General features: G+C 44.7%; 4 protein-coding genes across 4 annotated transcripts; 2 read left to right on the forward strand and 2 right to left on the reverse strand.

Moving 5' to 3' along the window:
- Nucleotides 1-1,011: 1,011 nt before the first annotated feature.
- F5891DRAFT_978875 (uncharacterized protein) lies at nucleotides 1,012-1,653 on the reverse strand (the record flags this gene model as incomplete). Its single annotated transcript, XM_041376818.1, has 5 exons — nucleotides 1,012-1,073; nucleotides 1,105-1,196; nucleotides 1,250-1,320; nucleotides 1,380-1,469; nucleotides 1,543-1,653. The coding sequence occupies 5 exons, from the start codon at nucleotides 1,651-1,653 to the stop codon at nucleotides 1,012-1,014; spliced, it is 426 nt and encodes a 141-aa protein (XP_041227732.1).
- Nucleotides 1,654-4,270: 2,617 nt separating this feature from the next.
- On the reverse strand, nucleotides 4,271-6,912 carry F5891DRAFT_978876 (uncharacterized protein; the record flags this gene model as incomplete). Its single annotated transcript, XM_041376819.1, has 8 exons — nucleotides 4,271-4,603; nucleotides 4,650-4,964; nucleotides 5,015-5,380; nucleotides 5,429-5,710; nucleotides 5,838-5,900; nucleotides 5,947-6,283; nucleotides 6,362-6,797; nucleotides 6,849-6,912. 8 exons carry the CDS (start codon nucleotides 6,910-6,912, stop codon nucleotides 4,271-4,273), a joined length of 2,196 nt encoding a protein of 731 aa, XP_041227733.1.
- Nucleotides 6,913-7,145: 233 nt separating this feature from the next.
- On the forward strand, nucleotides 7,146-7,858 carry F5891DRAFT_1186728 (uncharacterized protein; the record flags this gene model as incomplete). The annotated part of the gene is made up of 3 exons (XM_041366732.1): nucleotides 7,146-7,479; nucleotides 7,537-7,610; nucleotides 7,667-7,858. 3 exons carry the CDS (start codon nucleotides 7,146-7,148, stop codon nucleotides 7,856-7,858), a joined length of 600 nt encoding a protein of 199 aa, XP_041227734.1.
- A 6,504-nt stretch (nucleotides 7,859-14,362) lies between these two features.
- On the forward strand, nucleotides 14,363-17,268 carry F5891DRAFT_1127780 (uncharacterized protein; the record flags this gene model as incomplete). Its single annotated transcript, XM_041364214.1, is given in 8 exon segments — nucleotides 14,363-14,555; nucleotides 14,575-14,613; nucleotides 14,682-14,792; nucleotides 15,047-15,170; nucleotides 15,232-15,361; nucleotides 15,510-15,689; nucleotides 15,882-16,215; nucleotides 16,607-17,268. The coding sequence occupies 8 exon segments, from the start codon at nucleotides 14,363-14,365 to the stop codon at nucleotides 17,266-17,268; spliced, it is 1,773 nt and encodes a 590-aa protein (XP_041227735.1).
- Nucleotides 17,269-20,194: the final 2,926 nt, after the last annotated feature.

Raw genomic sequence — 20,194 nt, forward strand, 5'->3', positions numbered from 1 at the left:
CGAATCACTTCACATTGTGAGAAACGCGGAATCTCATCTCTTGACCACGAGATACTTGCACATTCTAGATCTAGTTACGCCGACCTTTGAAGTTCGATGTCGGGTGATTGGATATCTCTATGTCTACCATTCTGCCTCCCTTTTGTAATATTGAAGTCTAGTGATAAACTTTGTTCCTGTTGAGTCGCCCGTCCCTTTCATTCGTCTGGTCCGGTTCAGCAATACGTACAGAACGTATCCCCGTCAGATCTCAGTCGCAAGAGTTGTACCTTCCGGTCATCCACCGTCAGCTATGTCTTCGTCGTCCCTCTCATGTTTTGATGCACGCCCGCGCCTGCCTACCGACGTCCTTGCAAACTCGTGGCGCACGTCAGGAGGAGAGAACGGCAGTAGAAGACAGGAAGGAACAAGAATCGGGGGAGCTAGTTGAGGCGGACAGGCTAATCATATAATTCAAAACAGAGCCAGAGGACGTCCACGTGGATGACCTCGCCGAGAATGTTATGTAATGTCAAGATACATCCTCTTTCTCAATCGACACTTCTACGCGTAAGACAACGTTCGCAGAGCGCGATATACCAGGATCAGGAAGCAAAAATTACAGTGGATTGCGGGCGAGTATTCCCGTTCTCTCGCACGCGGGGTCGCTTATTAATTTATGCGGCATCCAGAGCATCTAGAGATGTACCACACCTTCTCTGAGTTAGCGCACGCCTCGTCCCGTCAATGCCCACTATACCGCACTCGGATCATCAGACGCACGGCACGTACGAGTATCGAAGACATGCATGTTTTTCAATGTTGCTGGTTGAGAATTGCCTCGCGCTCACGGAACCAACCACACGCGTGCTATGTGCCGCGGCAGACAACAATGCATACGTGTACAAAAGACACGAAAAACAGGAACTGCGGTCCATTCACCGCGACAGTTGAATGTCACGTTCGTCAACAAGCATACAGACTAACACATTCGCGAGACAGCCAAACGAAATCCTTCAGGCGCACGCTCATTCATCCAGGGTATGCCACAGCTGCCTGCTGATGAGCTCCCCCGCCTGTTTCTTGAGGGTGACCTGCAACGAGCGTCAGAAAACAGTATGGTACCACGGTCAACGGGCCACGTCACCGATGCATTGTCTTCAAGCTCCAAAGTGTAGTAGCTTTGATCATCCTCGGACGCATGGGGGACTTGGAATCTGCACCTCATCGTCAGTCGATAGGCCTGGCCTGAATCACGCATGATACGCACCCGATATTCGCGCCTACGACGGCCAATTTCCACCAGTGTTGAGTGTCGCTCATGAGGACTTGCATGCTCGACTGCAAGTTGGTGCAAAGTGGTGAGATTGGCATCTGAATCGCTTCTCGCAGACACCTACGTTCCACGACAAGAAATTTCCAGTATCCTTGTTCTGGACCGACCACAGACGCGTCTCCGTTGGTCTGTCATACTTGAACTGCGCGATCCACTATTGATGATGTCACTCGTCAGCGTTAGGGTCGGAACTTCATCTCTAGACGTATCTCTGGACGTCTACTGACCCTCTGATTTTCGGTATGGTTGAAGCTCTGACCTTCGACCTTGCCGTCTTTGGTCATCGCCAACACGAGGGCAGGGTCGTGCACGTTTACAAGGACACCGCTGATAGCCATGATGAATGAGATTTGTTGTTTGTGAGGCAAGAAAGAGAATACGAGAAGTGAGTTGGTCTTCAACCTGTGGTCGCAACATCATTTATATGCGGACTCCTCAGGGTGTAGACTCGGTGACGGGGCACGGCATTCTGCCGTCCCGAGCACCACGCGCACTCCTGAATCGTGCGAGCAGCTCAATGCTGGTGCCAAACCATAGCGCGATGGCAACTCGCTGGCTCGTGACCGCTGCTCTGGAACTGTCATTGCAAAAGGAGCTATCGATCATTCCTCGTTTCCTCCTATGAAGAATGTTTGTCGATGAATTTACCTCATCCCAACACTTTCACTTTCATTGCCGAAGGAGTCGAGCACCATTTCTAGCATTTTATCATTGATTTTTCGGCGGTGACTACATACGACGCCCTGGCACTTCTGTGCTCGCTTGCCAGGAATGTTCTTCGATGGCGTTACAATGAGATCAGTCGCTTTTTCAGCCTAGCGACTCCCACGGCGGCGAATCCCAAATGGCTTTACAAACATTCAAAAGTTTCTTGATTTCGCTTGCTAGGAATGTTCATCGATCGCGGGGCAGGGCCATTACTCGATGTCTCGGCATTGACTACACACTTAGTGCTTCCATTGTCAAAGAAGTCTACTGATTCTCGCTTGCGGAGAATGTTTGCCAATCGCAGCACATTGTCCGCACTTGTCGAATTTGGCATGCGCAACTGTCCCGGCATTGACTACATAGTACTTCCATTGCAAGAGAAGTTCACTAATGCTCGTTTGCGGGAAATGTTTGCCAATCATGGCACATTGTCCGCACTTTCAAGAGATCAGTTGACTTTTCTTATCAACGGGAAGTACAGCACTAGTCGCCGATACTTACAGATCAATATCAATTAATCTTTAGTGAAGTTGGTATTGCAAGTCATGTCACGTCCGCGGCAGGCACGACCGGCCAAAATGAATGAGGCAGTGGACACCAGGTCGCAGAATGAACCGGTTGTTCTTTCAAGACTGGAGAAATTTGTATTTCTGAATTGCACAGAGTGGAGTGCTGCCAGAGACGGTTTAAGTGAGTGATTTATGCGAGAGAACTCACTATCATGAATACCGTTGCCCAGACGTATCAGGTTGTTTTTGGAATTTTCAATTTTAGTGTGAGATACTTTTACGCCGTTTTACCGTCACGTGACGTCCGGATTCGGCCGGATTTCTGGAACCCTTCTGCTTTTGGGCAGGCAAGTCTTTGCATGCTGCTTTGCATTCTTTCTAACCAAACATTAGTTTATTATTCTAGATCTACTATTAAGTCATCTGTTGTTCCAAGGATGCAGGTCAATAATAGTGAAGACAAGAACTTTGAGAACAGATATTATACATGCCATAAAGGCATTTATAACGAGCGAGAGGGTCATGAGGAGTCTGATAGGTAAGAGTCTCAGTCTCTGGAAACAGAACTCTTTATTAACAAAACATGTACCTGATAGGTAAGACTATGTCGTGTCAGCATATGTTTACAATAAGGTATGGTATAGGTACTCACATCTTAGTCTCTGGAAACAGAACTGAGACGCTCATCCGAGTCTGTGTGGGCGCTAGACTTTATACTGTGAGTGTTTTTCTTGCTATATTAGAATGAAACTTGATACATGTGCAGCTTCGGGCCCGATGTCAGCTCTCCCTCATGCCTGCCCCTTCTCCCCTTGTGCTTGCACTCTCTATTTGACATCTCATGCCTTGCCATCAGCTCTCTTGGTCTTCTTCAACTCAGATGATTCGGACGACAACAAGCCATTCAACAAATCCTAGCGGGTGAAACCAAGATGAGGACTGTTGTAAGTCTTTCCTGCTGTATTGTACTGCAAACAGGCCTTTGACAGCATGTTTTTCAGCTCCCAAGGATGATCATAAAGTGAGATGGACAGCACAAGAGTAGTGTTGAGAGGCGCATCGGACACATCGGATTAGGTGCAAGTGCATCGTTTCTCGGACATTTGCTCATCATCGGCCAAACATCATATCAAAAGGTCTCAGATTAATTTTCATTCATTCGTGCTCTACCTGCACATAAAAACAGTCTCTCGTAGAATTAGGCATCTCAGTCTTCCTCCCAGATACTGAGATGTAAGTGCTATTACCTTCATATAATGTACCAGCTACATCAGGAAAATAACAGACTCATTTTTATGACTTAATAGTAACTTAAAACACATTTAAGGGACCAAAAATGAAAATTCAGAGCAATGCGAGAAAAGTCACAAAAGGCCACTCGTCCTCTGATTTCGACTTAAATTTCCTTTATACTTATTTGATGGCCATTTTTCAGACATTATAAATGAGAGAACAGCATCTTAGAAACCATTGCGCCATCTATTAAAAGTCAAAAAAATGTGTAAAAACATGGTATAAAGTAGTAAAAAATTTGAGTCCAAGCAGACACAAAGAGAAACGCAGTGCAAGATAATAGCAAAAACGCAAACCAGAAAGACGCAGACACAGCTCCAAAACCAACAGAAAAGCAGCCTAGGGTAAACACCGGATGAGTAGTACCATGAGGACGATCTGCACAAGCTCTGTTAATGGGAGTCGTTTGGACGCAAAAAATGAGAAAATACTGAAAGCTAAGTTATCAAACCAAGAGGCACACATCGAGTTCTTCAGAGTTGTCGTCAGAAATGAAGTCTTCAAGTTCAGACTTGGATTTCTTGAGAAGCTTCCAGGACATCAAGGTGATATCACTCATGATATCTTTGCCCTTCAGACAAGCCAACTTTGAAAATGAATGTGTAGCTGGGCCCCAATTGTTTACCGAAAATGCATGGGCAGTCGAGGTCTCCTTCCCGGTGGCCTTGTTCAACACCTTCGGTGTTTTGACCATGAGCTTGTGTTGTGCCGGGGGAGCTGCAAGTACATCCTCGATATTAATTACATTGTCTTTGATGAGCTTGAGGGCATGTTCCAACTGCAATAAATTAGCTTCATTTTTGAGCAAAGAAAGAAAAACTTACCGCAGCAGCAGCTATCCCAACAACACCACTAATTCCACTCGCAGTGAGAGCCTCAGTGTTAAGTGCCGGAACATTGGCATGGCCAATTGTTGCTTGGAGGTGGCCGGTGGCCACCAGCTGGAGCATAAACGGGGACCGGAAAGTCTTCATCTTGTCAATGACATCCGGGTCTTCATAAAGGAATGCGAAATCTGAAAGAAGATACTCAGCGAGGTCACTGGGGTTAGCATCATCATTCCAAGCCATAAAGTCAATGATGATGGCAATGGCGGTAGAGCCGAAATTGCTGCGCCACTCAGAGAGGCGTTGATTGGTCTAAAATTAAGTGCGTGAGAGGGGGAAAAATGAATGGTAGACGAGCATACAACACCAAAAACAGAGCCTTGCAAGGAGGGTGCGTACTTGACCTCTGGATAGACAACTTGAAAGATATGGTTAATAGCTTCCAGGAGGGCGTCATCACTAATGTTCCAAAGGTTCGGCTGACTTCCTGCCCACAAATAGATGGTCGGAAGAAATACTTTTGGCCAGCGTCTGTCCTGACAAGCGGGAGGAAGATCTGTGTTCTGGTAGGACGACCGAGCCTTGATCATTTCAACCCAAGGGCCATCATCCACCTGTGTGGACGCCAAGGGAGTGTCTGACAGGTCCGTTTGTTCGGTCTTGACCTTTAACATGGTCTTGACCTTCTTTGCAGGTGGTACCTTAGCATCAGTAGTCATAACAGTAGTCTGGAGAATATAAGTTAAGTCTGATCTGTATGTGAAAAAACAACGCACTGAGGATGTCGTTCGTGGGGCCTTCTTGATATCGACAACTATGGGTTCCTGCATTCCCTGCAGATCGTCCGAGTCAATCAACATTCCAGTGTCACCGACAAAGCTAAGGCTAGCTAGTGAAGACTCCTCCAGGTCATCAAAACTCTCCACGGTCTCGAGGCTGGGCCCTGACGCCAATTTCCATTTCATACCACTTGCGAATTGGGTGGTGTGAGGTTGGCGAGGCTGAGTAGCCGGTGGGGGAATGCCATTTGACTTTTCTGCAGCCAAGTAGCAAGCAGCCTGTAACATACAAAGTTGAGATGACAGTGGGGGATGGTCACTGAATTTTGGCCCAGGATGTAACTATGCATCCCCAAACGACAATGAATGGTCAAATATTATTTTAATGACCAAAAAAAATGCATACCTTGCTGCCAGGTTCGACGTCTTCAGACTCCGAGTCAGTAACATTGTTGAACTGGAGGATAGGCTTTGAAAAGCATTAGTTTGATGAATTAGAGTAGAAAATAACATACCTCAACCGGTTGTCTTCCTGTCTTCATCACTTCAGATGCAGCCTGGCGTTCATATGAGTCGTCGATGTCTTCATCGCTGAATCCTCCAACCAGATCACTGATAGGAATGGTAGACACATCAGAACCTTTTGCTGGAATGGCTTTGGAGCTTATGCTAGTCACGTTTGAAGTAGCCGTTGTCACAGAGTGGGAGAATATAGTGGATGGAGGGACAGAGGCTTTCAAAACAGAAATCAACCGCTGGGAGCCGCCATTTTCGGATGAACAACTTGAAGGACTTGGCACATCTGAAGCCCAGGCCTTGATACGGCCACTATATGAAGATTTGACAGCAGACCTGAATTCCATCATCAAATTAAGGAAGAAGAGTGTCGACTCAGAGAGTAGTAACATGGGAGTTAAGAAGATAACATACATTGGTAAAGAGTTTCCTTTCCTGTCTGCGAGATCAACATGTGCAAGCTCAGCAGCCTTCGAATTCATTGATTTCAAGCGCGCATTAACCGCATCTCTGAGTGATTTCTTTCCAGGCTTCAGTTTTGAAACACCCTCAAATGCTTCAACTTTCATGTCATCCTCCCCAATATTTTCCGTCAGTTGGCCCTGCTTTTCCTGACCTTCTCTCTGATCCCCATGTCCTCCACCCTGCACAGCGGCTGCTGGTTGAGGCTGTGATGAAGACATTGCCTTAGCTGCAACCGGACGTGGTCTAACTGGCTTTGGCTTTCTGACCGCCTCGGAAGCCTGTGCCTGCTCCATTTCGGCCTGTATATTTGCGAGGCGCTCGATACCTTGCAGGGCAGCTAGTTCCTTTGTTTTGAGGTCTTCTTTGAGACGTTTGTTGTCAGCAGCTATTTCAGCTTTGGTATGTCATTTCCTAGTTGCATTGAGCACAACCTGACCAGGATGAGCATCAGCGTTTTTCGCGCGTGTTCTATGAGCAGTGGTTCCGGCTGCTGAAGACATTTTGCTGGGGTCGGTAGAAGCAAGATACAGATAGTGAGGGATACGGTTGGTGATGGGAGAAGTCCAAGTTAGTAGATTTGACTTTCAATGAAATTTGTATGGTTCATGACCAAATAAACATTGTATTTTCGCAGGCCTTCTCAATCAACTTGAGGACGTGAAGTACCTGCCACTGCACATACACCATTCCTACACCCCAAGACACTTATTTCTGTCATTTTCACTCTGTTATAATGCCTGCCAATGCAACAAACTCCCGTCCTCGTCCGGACCACAGTACCCTCCAGCTTCCTTGCGGCCATCCGAGTTGCCAGCGATATTTCAAGACTGCTGCTGGAAGGACGAAACATAGGCTTTCAGCACATCCAATAATCCCACAACCTGTCTTAGCTCCCTGTCCACCTTCTCCTGAACTCTTGGACCCAGGAAATGACCAGCAGTGTGAAGATGATGTTCCTTTCAATGCCAATGAAGTCCCTAGGCCATTGTCTCCACCTGCTGATGTCAATGCAGAATTTTATGGACCAAAAAATCAGTTTTATCGAAATTATCATAAAGGTCTTGATGGTGAGTGATGTTGTGCACTTCATAAAATAAAATTCTAATGTCTGCTTTTGTTTAAAGGTCGACCTTGTGACGAAAATGGCGTGTTTCTTTCTCTGGGCACTCTGCCACTTCCACTTGTTGAGCGTCCTGCTGTCACGAGTTCCTAAATACAAACCATTATTCGTTCCTTAATTCTAAGTCCTTTAAGCGCCCAGTCACAGCGCCTGTTCCTAAGAATATGTTTACTGTTGAAGAAGTTCCTATTATTGCGTCTATTGTAGAATTACCAGAATCACGTGATCTATCGGACAATGCCGAAGATGTTGATGTCATGCCTCGCGACACTCTTGGAATGTTCCAGAGTCTTACTGCGGCTGCGGCACATGTTATGACATCATAGTTATATATAGAATCGTACGATACCTTTAATTATTCTGATTAGTTAGTTAGTTCATACTCAGTTTCGATCTCAGTTTCAATATGTGTATATAGGTAGCTCGTCGTAGTCAGTAGTTCTTTAGTTCAAACCTCTTGTATCTCCAAGTGAGCAATACCAAGACATACCTGCTGCCTACTTCCTCTGTGTGATTATTCTGTTGTTTGAGTCCTAGTCTCTGCCCAGCGTTAATTCGTTATTGGGTTGTGACATTAGGTTTGAACTATAGGAGACTCCGACTCTCGCGTTACACTCTCGCATCTCTCTTTCTTTCGCTTGGTTGTGTTGATACCCTTCACACCATCAACCAAAACAAAGCCGTTATACTTTTGCCCGGCCTAAACTGCCGCGACCTTTTTGATTTCATTCCTTTGCTCATTTGAGCGCATTTTCCTACCTATCATCTTTCTTAGTTAGTAGTCCTATACCAGGCCCTGTCTTACCGCAGCCGCCAGTATACGGAGGTGTTCACGACATTAGGCGTGTCACTGCAACTTTGAGTGCTGGCCCAAAAACCTGCCTGCTCAACGTTACTATAGTTTCATTTTACCTATCCCTTTCTTCATATGCACATAGGCATTCGTTTCGAGTCAATAGCGGAACTGTCTAGACGACAAAACCGTGCTTTTGACCTACGAGGATTTAGAGACATACCCTAGTGAGACTCGCACTTGTAAGCTTCGGCTGGAAGAGTGATAACTTGTCCTAGGCTTGTACCCTCAGAACGGAGATTGCATTGTCCCTAGTTTTTCCCACTCGATCGAGTATAGTTACATATCCTTTTTAGTTAGTATTAGGGAAGCATCAGTTGGGTTGATTAAAGAACCCTTCGATCCTGAAGTACGTGGTAGATCCGATCAGATATCGGGGACCGCTTCAGTTTTCCATTACATAACTTTCTTCTTTTCACCATCATTCCCTTCCGGAAGAGCCCTTACGAGCAGCTCTTCAACAGACATCAGTGAATCGGGTTCCAGAACACAACTGGCACTATGTCTGAATTACCAAATTCTCCTGTACAACCTGCACCGGTGGTATTACCATCTACACCACAGGAAATCGTCGAGTACATTCATATGTCACTTGCAAATCAAGCAGACAGCTTCAGAAGCAGAATCGCGGAACTAGAAGCCAAAAATTTAGCTCTAGAAGAAGCAAACAGACTTCTGGGTGTACACCTAGAAATGCAAGAAGACGAGACTGTGAAAATACAGTCACAACAACCATCATTCAGCTTGGCAGGAGCTAGTTTACTTTCATTGAACTCTTCCCCCTCCATTAAATACTCCAAACCCCAAGACTTCACTGGAGAAAAGGACTCCATAGAACTCATGGTCTGGATATCCCAAGTAGCGCTATACACTGCGCAATGGCCCAACATCCAAGAAGGCCAAAGGATCAGAGTGATGCTTTCATTCATGAAAGGAACTGCAGCCAAATGGGCGCAACCCTACATCGCTAAACTTGGAAAGACCGGAGACGAGAAGTTGACTGTGGAGAAATTCCTGGAAGACTTAGAAGCCATGTGGGGGCAAGAAGATCGTGAAGGAAAAGCGATCAGAGAACTGGAATCCCTTAGACAAGGATCTTCCTCGGTTCCAGAGTACGCAGCCGCTTTCAGACAAAAGGCTGCACACACTTCATTTTCCGATTACGACCAGAGACAGAAGTTCAGAATGGGACTTCAAGACCGCGTCAAAATACAGCTTGCTCATGTCCGTTACAAGGACAAAAACACCATGAAGAAACTGGTGGAACATGCGATCCAAATCAGATGCAATTTCAAAGAGCTAGATGCGGACAAGAAGAAGACAACCTGGTGGACCCCTAAACAAGGCCCCAGGACTCCTGAATACAAACCTGGCCCTAGCAGGGAAAGCGACGCCATGGACGTCGACGCCAACAAACAGCGAGGTACTCCGAGACCTCAAGGAAAGACTGGATCTTTCAAATGTTACCGCTGTGGAGGCAAAGGCCATATGGCTAGAAACTGCAAAGACGCAGTCGCACCAAAAGTGCAGGTGAAGGCTACTACAGTGCCAAAAGAAGAAGACCCTATCCCAAGTTGGTTCAAAGCTTGGGTCAGCTCCAAGGAAGGCAAGGGTTTTTAGAAGGGTCGAAGTCAAAGTCTGCGAACTTAGACCCGAACAATCGTTTCTCTATCCTATCTACGTTCTCGGATGTATCAGAAGTATATATTAAATCCAAATCTGAACATTTTTACATTCCAATCACAGTTGAAGGGAAAGAACCTGACAAGCAGATGTGAAAGCACTGGTAGATTGCGGTGCATCAACATTATTTATTAGCGAGAAATTTGTGAAAAAGAACGAAGTCCGGTGCCATAAATTATTAAGGCCCATTCCGGTTAAAAATATTGATGGCTCGTTAAATGCCGCTGGATCGATGACTCATTACGCTGAATTAGGTCTAAAGATCGGTGACCATGTTGAGGATCAAGCAGCCTTCATGGTTACGGACTTAGGAAGCGATGATGTTATTATTGGCATAGATTGGCTAAGATATCACAACCCGGAAATAGATTGGAACGCTGGACATTTTGCACTTTCTCATTGCCCGGTTAAATGTATTACTAAAAAAGAACAAAGACAAAAAAATAAAGAAAAAAGAAAAGAACAAAAAAAGATAGAAGAGGTGCCAGATCTGATTCCCACAGAAGAGGATGACGAAGAAAACATGGCGATGAAGAGGGCGACGGTCGAGGAAATAGAAGATGAAGAGTATCCTGGAGAATGGATCAAGTACAAGGCTTCGGTTGCTATGGAGCAGAAGGTCACAGAAGAAGCGACGAAGGTGAAGAAATCAGTTGAAGAGATGGTTCCCGATTGGCTTCACGATTACCTGGGAGTTTTCTCAAAAGAAGAATCTAAGCGCTTCCCTGAAAGAAAAAAGTGGGATCATGCGATAGATCTTAAAGATGATGGCGATCTTCCGCCGAATGCGAAACCCTATCCTTTGTCACCTAAAGAGATGGACACTTTGAAAGATTGGTTAAAAGCCGAGACTGCACTGGGACGTATTAGAGATTCACAATCTCCAGTGGCAGCACCTTTCTTCTTTGTGGCCAAAAAAGATGGCAAGTTAAGACCGGTAATGGACTACAGAAAGCTCAATGAGAAGACAGTTAAAAATGCATACCCGCTACCGAGATCTCAAGATTTGATTGATGCTTTAACCGGTGCCACGATGTACTCCAAGATGGATGTAAGATGGGGGTACAATAATATTCGCATGAAAGAAGGAGATGAGTGGAAGGCGGCCTTCAAAACGCCGTTTGGTCACCACGAACCAACCGTAATGTACTTCGGTTTAACAAACTCCCCTGCCACGTTTCAAACCATGATGAACAAGATATTCAGAGATTTAATTGATGGAAAGACCGTAGTTGTCTATATCGATGATATCCTCATGTTTACGAATGGCAATAGGGAGCAACACCGAAAGGTTGTACGAGAGGTACTGAAACGACTAAAAGAGAATGATCTGTATCTGAAGCCTGAAAAGTGTAGCTTCGAACAGACAGAAGTCGAGTTCCTTGGGTTGATAGTGGAGAAGGGTGGTGTTTGAATGGACCCTGTGAAAGTAGAAGGAGTAATGAAATGGCCTGTACCCAAATGCATTAAAGACATACATACAAGCATTTATGGGCTTCGCCAACTTCTACAGAAGATTTATCTTCGGGTTTTCGGACATCGCTAGACCAATGAATGATTTATTACAAAAGGATGTCAAATGGGACTGGACGGAGAAACAGCAAGATGCTTTTGATGAACTGAAGTCAAGGTTTACATCAGCTCCGATCCTAGTAATGCCTGACGTTGAGAAAAAGATGAAAATAGAAACCGATGCTTCTGATTACGCAACTGGAGCGGTTCTATCTCAACTGATGGAAGATGACCTATGGCACCCCGTGGCGTATTACTCTAAGTCAATGAACGATGCAGAAAGAAATTATGACATCCATGACAAAGAGTTACTCACAATCATTCGAGCGTTGGAGGAGTGGAGGCACTATGTGCAGGGAAAACCTCACCATGTGGAGATCTGGACGGATCACAAAAATCTCGAGTACTTTATGATGAGCCAAAAGTTGACAAGAAGGCAAGCCAGATGGAGTTTGTTCCTGGCGGAGTATGAATTTACGCTCCAACATAAGCCTGGTGTAGTCAACGATAAGGCCGATAAGCTTTCTCGGAGAGAAGACCACAGAGGGGGGGTAGAAAACGACAATTCTGATCGTATTTTGTTAAAACCGGAGTTTTTTACTGTAAAAGCTGCTAAAAGAGGTCAAGTTCTAGTGCAAGGAGAAAAACAATTGCTGAGAAAGATAAGGCAATGCACAGAATGAGAACCTGAAGTCGCCAAAGTGCTACAAACGCTAAAAGCAGCACCGGTACAATTACGTAGAGGAGTCGAAGAGTGGAATGTGGAGGATGGATTGGTGTTATTCCGAGGACTGGTTTACGTTCCAAACGATAAAGAGATCCGCCGAGAGATATTGGAGTTGTTTCACGACTCTCCACCGGCTGGACACCCTGGACGTGCCAAAACCTTAGAATTGATTTCCAGAAATTATTGGTGGCCTTCAATGACGAAGTATGTCCATGATTACGTAGATGGCTGTGATAGATGCAGAGCAACGAAGATTCACCCAACGCAACCACATGGTCCGCTTAAACCAAATGAAATACCAGTGGGACCTTGGCAATCAATCACTTGTGATTTGATAGTGGATTTGCCTAAAAGCGAAGGGTTCGACTCTATTTTTGTTGTCGTTGATCGATACACGAAACAAACGCACATCATGCCTACGAAAAAGGAAGTTGACGCTCGAGGAATCGCGAAACTTTTCTTAGATAACGTATGGAAACACCATGGAACTCCGAAACAGGTGATATCGGACAGAGGGACACAATTTGTTTCCAAGTTTATGGGACAAGTGTCGAAACGCCTAGGCATAAAATGGAACATGTCAACGGCTTATCATCCTCAGACAGACGGACAAACAGAGAGAATAAATCAAGAAGTAGAGCAATATCTGAGAATGTTCACGTCTTACCGCCAAAATGATTGGGTAGACTGGCTTCTGATAGCAGAATTCGCTCACAACAACTCTGTCACTGTAATGGGTCATAGTCCATTCAAAGTACTCTACGGATACGATCCAGAGTTTACTTTTTCACCAATTTCCAATTCTAAAGTACCTGCAGCTGATGAACGAGTGGATGTAATGAAAGAGGCGAAGGAAGACACAGAAAGTATGCTGCAGATGGCAAATGAACAGATGAAGAGATTCTATGATAAAGGAGTAAAAGACGCACCACAATTCAAGAAAGGAGATCTGGTCTGGCTCAACGCCAAAAATATCCGTCAAAAAAGACCAAATAAGAAACTCTCCGATCGACGACTTGGTCCGTTTGAAGTGCTAGAGAAGACGGGTGACATAAATTACCGCCTAAATCTTCCAGCAAAATATCAGATTCATCTGGTATTCCATGTAGAATTACTCACTCCGCATTCCCCCTCAACCTTAGTCCAAAGACCTCCACATCATCGTCCGCCGCCAGAGATCTTATCAGAAGGCGATTCCGAATGGACAGTACGAAAAGTCCTAGACTCGAGACTGCACAGATCAAAACTCCAATACCTAGTAGAGTGGGAAGGATATCCAATAGAAGAAGCGACATGGGAACCTGAGGAAAACCTTGAGAATGCACGGTTGAAAGTTCAAGAATTTCACCGGCAAAATCTGAAAGCATTGAATCCCTGCAAAATTAACAAGTCGGTGTTTGAAACCCAAGAGTTTTTGGAATGGCGCAAGAAGTTTATTCGTCCTAGTTTCATTCGCGATGATGCTCATCCTAGAGAGGGGGTAATGTCACAAGTTCCAAATACAAACCATTATTCGTTCCTTAATTCTAAGTCCTTTAAGCGCCCAGTCACAGCGCCTGTTCCTAAGAATATGTTTACTGTTGAAGAAGTTCCTATTATTGCATCTATTGTAGAATTACCAGAATCATGTGATCTATCGGACAATGCCGAAGATGTTGATGTCATGCCTCGCGACACTCTTGGAATGTTCCAGAGTCTTACTGCGGCTGCGGCACATGTTATGACATCATAGTTATATATAGAATCGTACGATACCTTTAATTATTCTGATTAGTTAGTTAGTTCATACTCAGTTTCGATCTCAGTTTCAATATGTGTATATAGGTAGCTCGTCGTAGTCAGTAGTTCTTTAGTTCAAACCTCTTGTATCTCCAAGTGAGCAATACCAAGACATACCTGCTGCCTACTTCCTCTGTGTGATTATTCTGTTGTTTGAGTCCTAGTCTCTGCCCAGCGTTAATTCGTTATTGGGTTGTGACACCTGCTGATGACTGGACACCATTTCGTAATCGGATTGAATTCGAAGCTGCCGAATTCTTATTTTGCAAAGATCAAATGTCTGCCTCCCATATTGACACCTTACTTATACACTATCGCATACAGGACAAAATTTCCAAAGATCCTGACACAGTTGGGGCAACCTTTGTTCCCATTATTCTCGGCAGTGATAAGACAACCGTCTCAGTTGGCACGGGCAACAATGAATATTACCCGCTATATCTTTCTATCGGCAATGTTTCGAAACAATGTCCGTCGTGCACACCGAGACGCGATTGCTGTCATAGGATTTCTTGCCATGCCAAAAAGTAAGGTTCATTCAATTTTCATGCTAATCACAGGTGCTAACAGTAGGTTTTATATAAAGCTGCATGAGTGCACACTGAGGATCCGAAGTTCCGAAAGTTTCGTCATCAGCTATTTCACTCTTCCCTTTCGAAAATTCTTCAGCCCCTCAAGCCTGGAATGACGAAACCTGAAGTGGCTCGTTTTGGAGATGGTGAAGGTACAACAATTCAGATGGTGAGTCTGAACAATGTTGGGTCTTGCAGAACCTAGCTGCTATTCGACCCTAAAGGGTTTCTAGGACTAGGCTTAAGGCTCAGAGGAGAGGAAATATCATAGAAACTTGGTCAGCCCTCAGACCCATACTGGTAACTGGTGAAAAGATTACTTGCTTATGTAAGCTACAAAAGTGCCAACATAAGGTAAGGTAAAAACAGTCTCTACAAGCCCAGCCAGAAATGAATCCCTACAACAGTCACTTCCGTCATGTTGTCTATGGACTCGGACCCTATATTGCTGATTATGAAGAACAGGTCCTGTTGGGATGCATCGTCAAACACTGGTGTGACTGGTGTGCAAGGTAAGTATCTCCAAGCCTTACACTACTACTTGTTCCTCATCAACTGGCAACATGTTTATAGGTGTCTTGCATCACATCTTAACCTTGATGATGATGCCTTGGACTGTTGCCGCAAATATGTGGATGCTCTGGTGGAGGAAGGTACTCTATTAGAGATCTGGGATGATTATGGAATTGTTGGTGACATCGTGGTGAGTACATTTTCTTTTGGATACGGTTATTGAATTGCTGGACACCATCGTCCAGCATGAGGATCAGTGTCTCTCGACGCTTTTTCATTTATGTTTTGTCTGCCAATCTTCTCTTTTCAAGTTGTGCTAACTTCATTTAACTTCCCAGCCATTTACCAATGATTTCCCCTGCGCTGATATAAACCGACTCATCGCCCCTGATCTCCTTCACCAGCTGATCAAGGGAGCTTTCAAGGACCACCTTGTAGATTGGGTGGAGAAATATTTGTTACTGACCCATGGAAAACACGAAGCTCAACGAATCATGGACGACATTGACAGAAGGTATGTTTCATTTTTTGTCGTGAGACTCAATCATTCATCATGATATACAACAGAATTGCGGCTGTTGCATCCTTCACAGGTTTACAATGTTTTCCTGAGGGACTGAGGGTTCAAACAATGGACCGGAGACGACTCAAAGGCACTTATGAAGGTTCAATTTTCTTAAGTTTCATTTCTTGCTGCTCATTGTTGGCAGGTGTATTTGCCTGCAATTGAGGGCCACCTTCCACAGGACAATGTACGCGCCTTTCGCGCACTTTTAGAGTTTTGTTACCTTGTCCGCCGCAACATCATCACAGAGAAGACCCTCACTGAAATTCAAGATGTGCTCGCACGATTCCACCACTACCGTGAAGCATTTCGAGATGCAGGTGTTGTTCCCACATTTTCCTTACCACATCAGCACTCGCTCAAGCATTATATCCAACTTTTCGGTGCCCCGAACAGCTTGTGCTCATTGATTACCGAGAGCAAGCATATCAAGGCTGTAAAGGAGCCTTGGAGATGCTTGAGTCGCTTCAATGCACTTGGTCAAATGTTGTGGACCAACTAGTGGCTGGATAAGCTCGCTGCTTTACGTGTCGACTTCACCAGGTGCAATATGTTGAGCGGTACATGTTTATCTGCAGTCGTGATGGCTCTTTGTATGTATCAAAATTTATTTGCCAAGTCAATAACACTAATTTTTCCTTTGACAGGACAATTTCAAGACCTTGATGACGCAGGAGGTGGCCATGCTTGTGCCACTGACAGTGCACCTCCAAATGGCTCGAACGCCAATGTTCTGGATGTGGATGAAGGTCACGACGACGGTGAAGTGGACGATGAGTCTACAGTGCTACAAGCAGATGTCCAGCTTGCACTAACACCCCGTGCGTTTATCAGATTGATACCTCCCGTTCATTGCTAATATTGCTTTAGAACGACAACGTGCCAAAACAATTGCTGCGCTCGCAGCAGAATTAAATATCACACATTTACCCAACCTCCTCCAACAGTTCCTCTTCGAACAGAAGCATCCGAATGACACTCGAGACATCTCTGAAGTTTCAGAGTTCCACTTCCCTCATTATGACGGTGGAATATCTGTCTTCAACTCCGCTTCATCAAGATTTTATTCACCGAGTGATCTCAGTGGCATTGGGGGCATGCGCACAGAATACGTTCGTGCATGTCGTCAGTGGCGAAACGGACATGCTCGCAATGACTGCGTGTTCGTTAGCACGAAACCAGAGCTCAAGGGCATGCAGGGATTTGACATTGCTCGTGTTCTGTGTGTTTTTTCCTTTACTTTTCAAGGAATGACTTACCCCTGCGCAGTTATTCGGTGGTTCGACACTGTTGGCGACTCTCCTGATGAGGACACTGGGATGTGGATTGTGCGGCCAGCCTATCGTGCTAATCACTCCCTGCATATGTCTATTATTCACATTGATTTGATTTATCGCGCAGCACATTTAATTCCAGTCTATGGTGCACAGTTTGTTTCTCATGACCTCAAGTATTACCAGTCTTATGATAGTTTCCGAGCTTACTATGTTAATAAGTATGCAGATCATCACGCCTTTGAAATTGCTTTCTAATTTACTTCACACTTTTTTCGAGCTTTATATTTGTTGGATCTTTGCATACAATGTCATCTCTTTTTGCATCTTTTTCGTCTTACCCGCCTGAATTACCATTTCGTAAATATATCCGACTTTTCAGAGATTCGCTTCCAGAGGAAAAAGCTGCCAAAAGGTACAATAAGTTACCTAAGTGCAATCAAGAGGTCCGTTATTTTCCTAATGACTACTAACAAAGACTTAGTACATATTTGTTCTAGGTACTTATAGCACCTGGAGTCTTCCTCCCAGATACTGAGATTACATATTTGTTCTAGCTCTTGTCTCAGCCACGTGACCCTGTCTAAGAAACCTACAAGTAGAGATAAGTGTTTAAGTGTGTCAGCTCTTGGGCCAGGTGAAATTGATGCATGTATGGTTGTGACAGGCCTGTGACACTGTAACAAATTCTAAACAACTTTGGATTTTAGTTAATGATCAACATATGAGTGTCTACCTACATGTGTACAGGCTCTATAGTGCTGTATTCACTTCTCACCAAATCTGTGGTGCTTGTCAAGTTGTCCTCTGTCCATACTACTAGTATGCATCTTTCCTGTAGCATCTGCCTCATGCTGACAATCACTAGTGCTGCTGTGGTCCAGTCCTGAACCATGGTTCGAACTGGACTTTTGGTCCAGTTCTCCTGTGATTTGGTCCATGGTCCAGGTGTCAGCCAGAACCGGACCATAATATGGTTCTTGGTTCTGGCATTGGGCAAATGGTTCGACTTTGGTTCGGACCTGGTCCCAAACTGTTCTGAACCACGAACCGAAAGAAGCTTGCCACATTGTTGAAGTGTGCTTTGACACTTCCTTTGATGATCCACTTTGGCCTCAGGGATTCTCAAGCTTCAAGATTTACTTGTTTCCATCAAATGCAGAGGCCCATTGACAAGGTAAGTCATGATATGCACTGTTCAAACTGACGAATCAGACCACACATCTCATTGTGCAACTCCTCCTGCAAGCCCATCGTCCCACTCTCATGAAACCACTGCCTCCACCCCTAAAATCAATGCGCCAACAAAGACAAAGGCAACCAAAACCACTGAGTTTGAGGTGTTAGGTGAGTGACTTCTTCATCTTCAATTATCTTGCACCCATTTTCTCATGCTTGCTCTCTCATACCTGTCCTCTTGTGCCCATTCTCTCATGCTAACTCTCTCCCACCTGTTCTCTCATGCCATGCCCCATCTTTCATGCCCTCCTACTTCTTGATATTGAGACCATTGACTGCGGCACCACAACAAGTCCTACCTATGTTTTTTTTTGCTCATTGTAAATAAATTTGGTTCAGTTCACATTCAAACCTGAAAATGACCAGACCTGACCATTCTGAACCATTTGCCAAGGTCCAGTTCGAGGTTTGTCAAGTCTGGTAGAACCAGACCTAGGTCCAGTTCTTGGTTCTCGCTCAACCCTCTGTGAACCGGTGTATAAACAACAACACTGTGAGGAACAAATGAAGCTCCTGACTGTATCTGTAAATAGTTGTAAGGTCGCGTGTTGCCTAGTCTGCGTTACTTGAGGAGACAAGTGCGTTCGACCCTAAAGGGGAAGCAAGTGGAGCAAAGATCTAGAGGTACGCGCTGAAGCGAAGCGTGAGAAAGCGCAGGTGCGTGCAAGGCACGAAGGTACGGGAAAGTGCGTGCATGTATGTGGAAATGAGAGACTAAGCTTAAGTGATGATATAAAGCAAGATAAGAGATGTGAGATGCGATGTGCTAATGAATAGATTTTTACTGCGACTTTCTAGGTATTAAGTATGTAAGTAAAGTTGGGTGAAAAGGTAAGTAAGTAATAGTATGTACTGCTGGCGCTTATATAGGGTGCCTAAGCGCTGTCATGCGGAGCCGAAGCGCTACTGAGTAGGTATGTAAAGATATATATGAGTGAGAATCCATGATAAAAATAAAGGTGGAATGATATGCTAATAAGAGAGATGGAAATATATGCACTAGAGGGCTTGGTGGACAGTGGATGGATGCTTCTGGATGGCTGGCGCTATAGGGCGCTCAAGCACGGGAACACGCGCGCACATATACATCGTGAAGTGCGGTGACCTGCACCAAACCGGTTCGGTGCATGGACGACCAATACTCTCTCATGAGTCAAATACCCTGAAATACCACTATGAAACCCTTTTCCCTTTTATCTGAAGTTGGACTGAGGCTAAGGGAATATTTTTTTGCTTTTCTTTTTATTTTTCAAGTCTATATGCCAGCAGCCTGAATATTTTAGTACATTTAATTCTGCAATGAGTTTTGCTTAGTCAGCCATGGTGATGACTCAGACAAAATCCCACACATGTCAGGTGACTGTGAAAAATATTTCCCACATATGTTGTCCTGGAAAAACATTAGTAAACCCCTAAATACTAGGCTCACGTCATTCTCACCCTTCAAACAAAGCAAAGCAAAGACAGCCATGCACAGGATTCATATCATGTGACACTTCTTACTCTCCTTCTGGATTTGTCATCAGGGGTTGGACAGGTCACATGACTTAGCAAATACCCAATGACTCACTATGACTCCCTCTGAATATATGACTCACTATGACTCACTCTAGATACTTACTATGACTCACTATGACTCACCTTGCACATATGACTCATTATGACTCTTGATGACTCTTGAATACACTAGTAGCACAGCCACATTTATTGTGTATATAATGACCTCAGTTTTTGAAATAATAACAAGCAGATACCAGCAGGTAGTAGGGTGTTTCTCAGCCCAACTAACACTAAGTTGTGAAGTAAGGTGTGATAAGTGTCAGTACCAGTGTCAAGAACTGTTTCAAGACTGAGAGGAACACTCTCAAGAGACAGTAATACTGCAAGCTCATCATACTGAACGACCCGCTGTGAGCTCACTGTGTGCAACAACCAGCAAGCAAGG

The sequence above is a fragment of the Suillus fuscotomentosus genome (assembly GCF_016647785.1).
Source record: "Suillus fuscotomentosus strain FC203 chromosome Unknown F5891scaffold_18, whole genome shotgun sequence".
NCBI lineage: Eukaryota > Fungi > Basidiomycota > Agaricomycetes > Boletales > Suillaceae > Suillus > Suillus fuscotomentosus.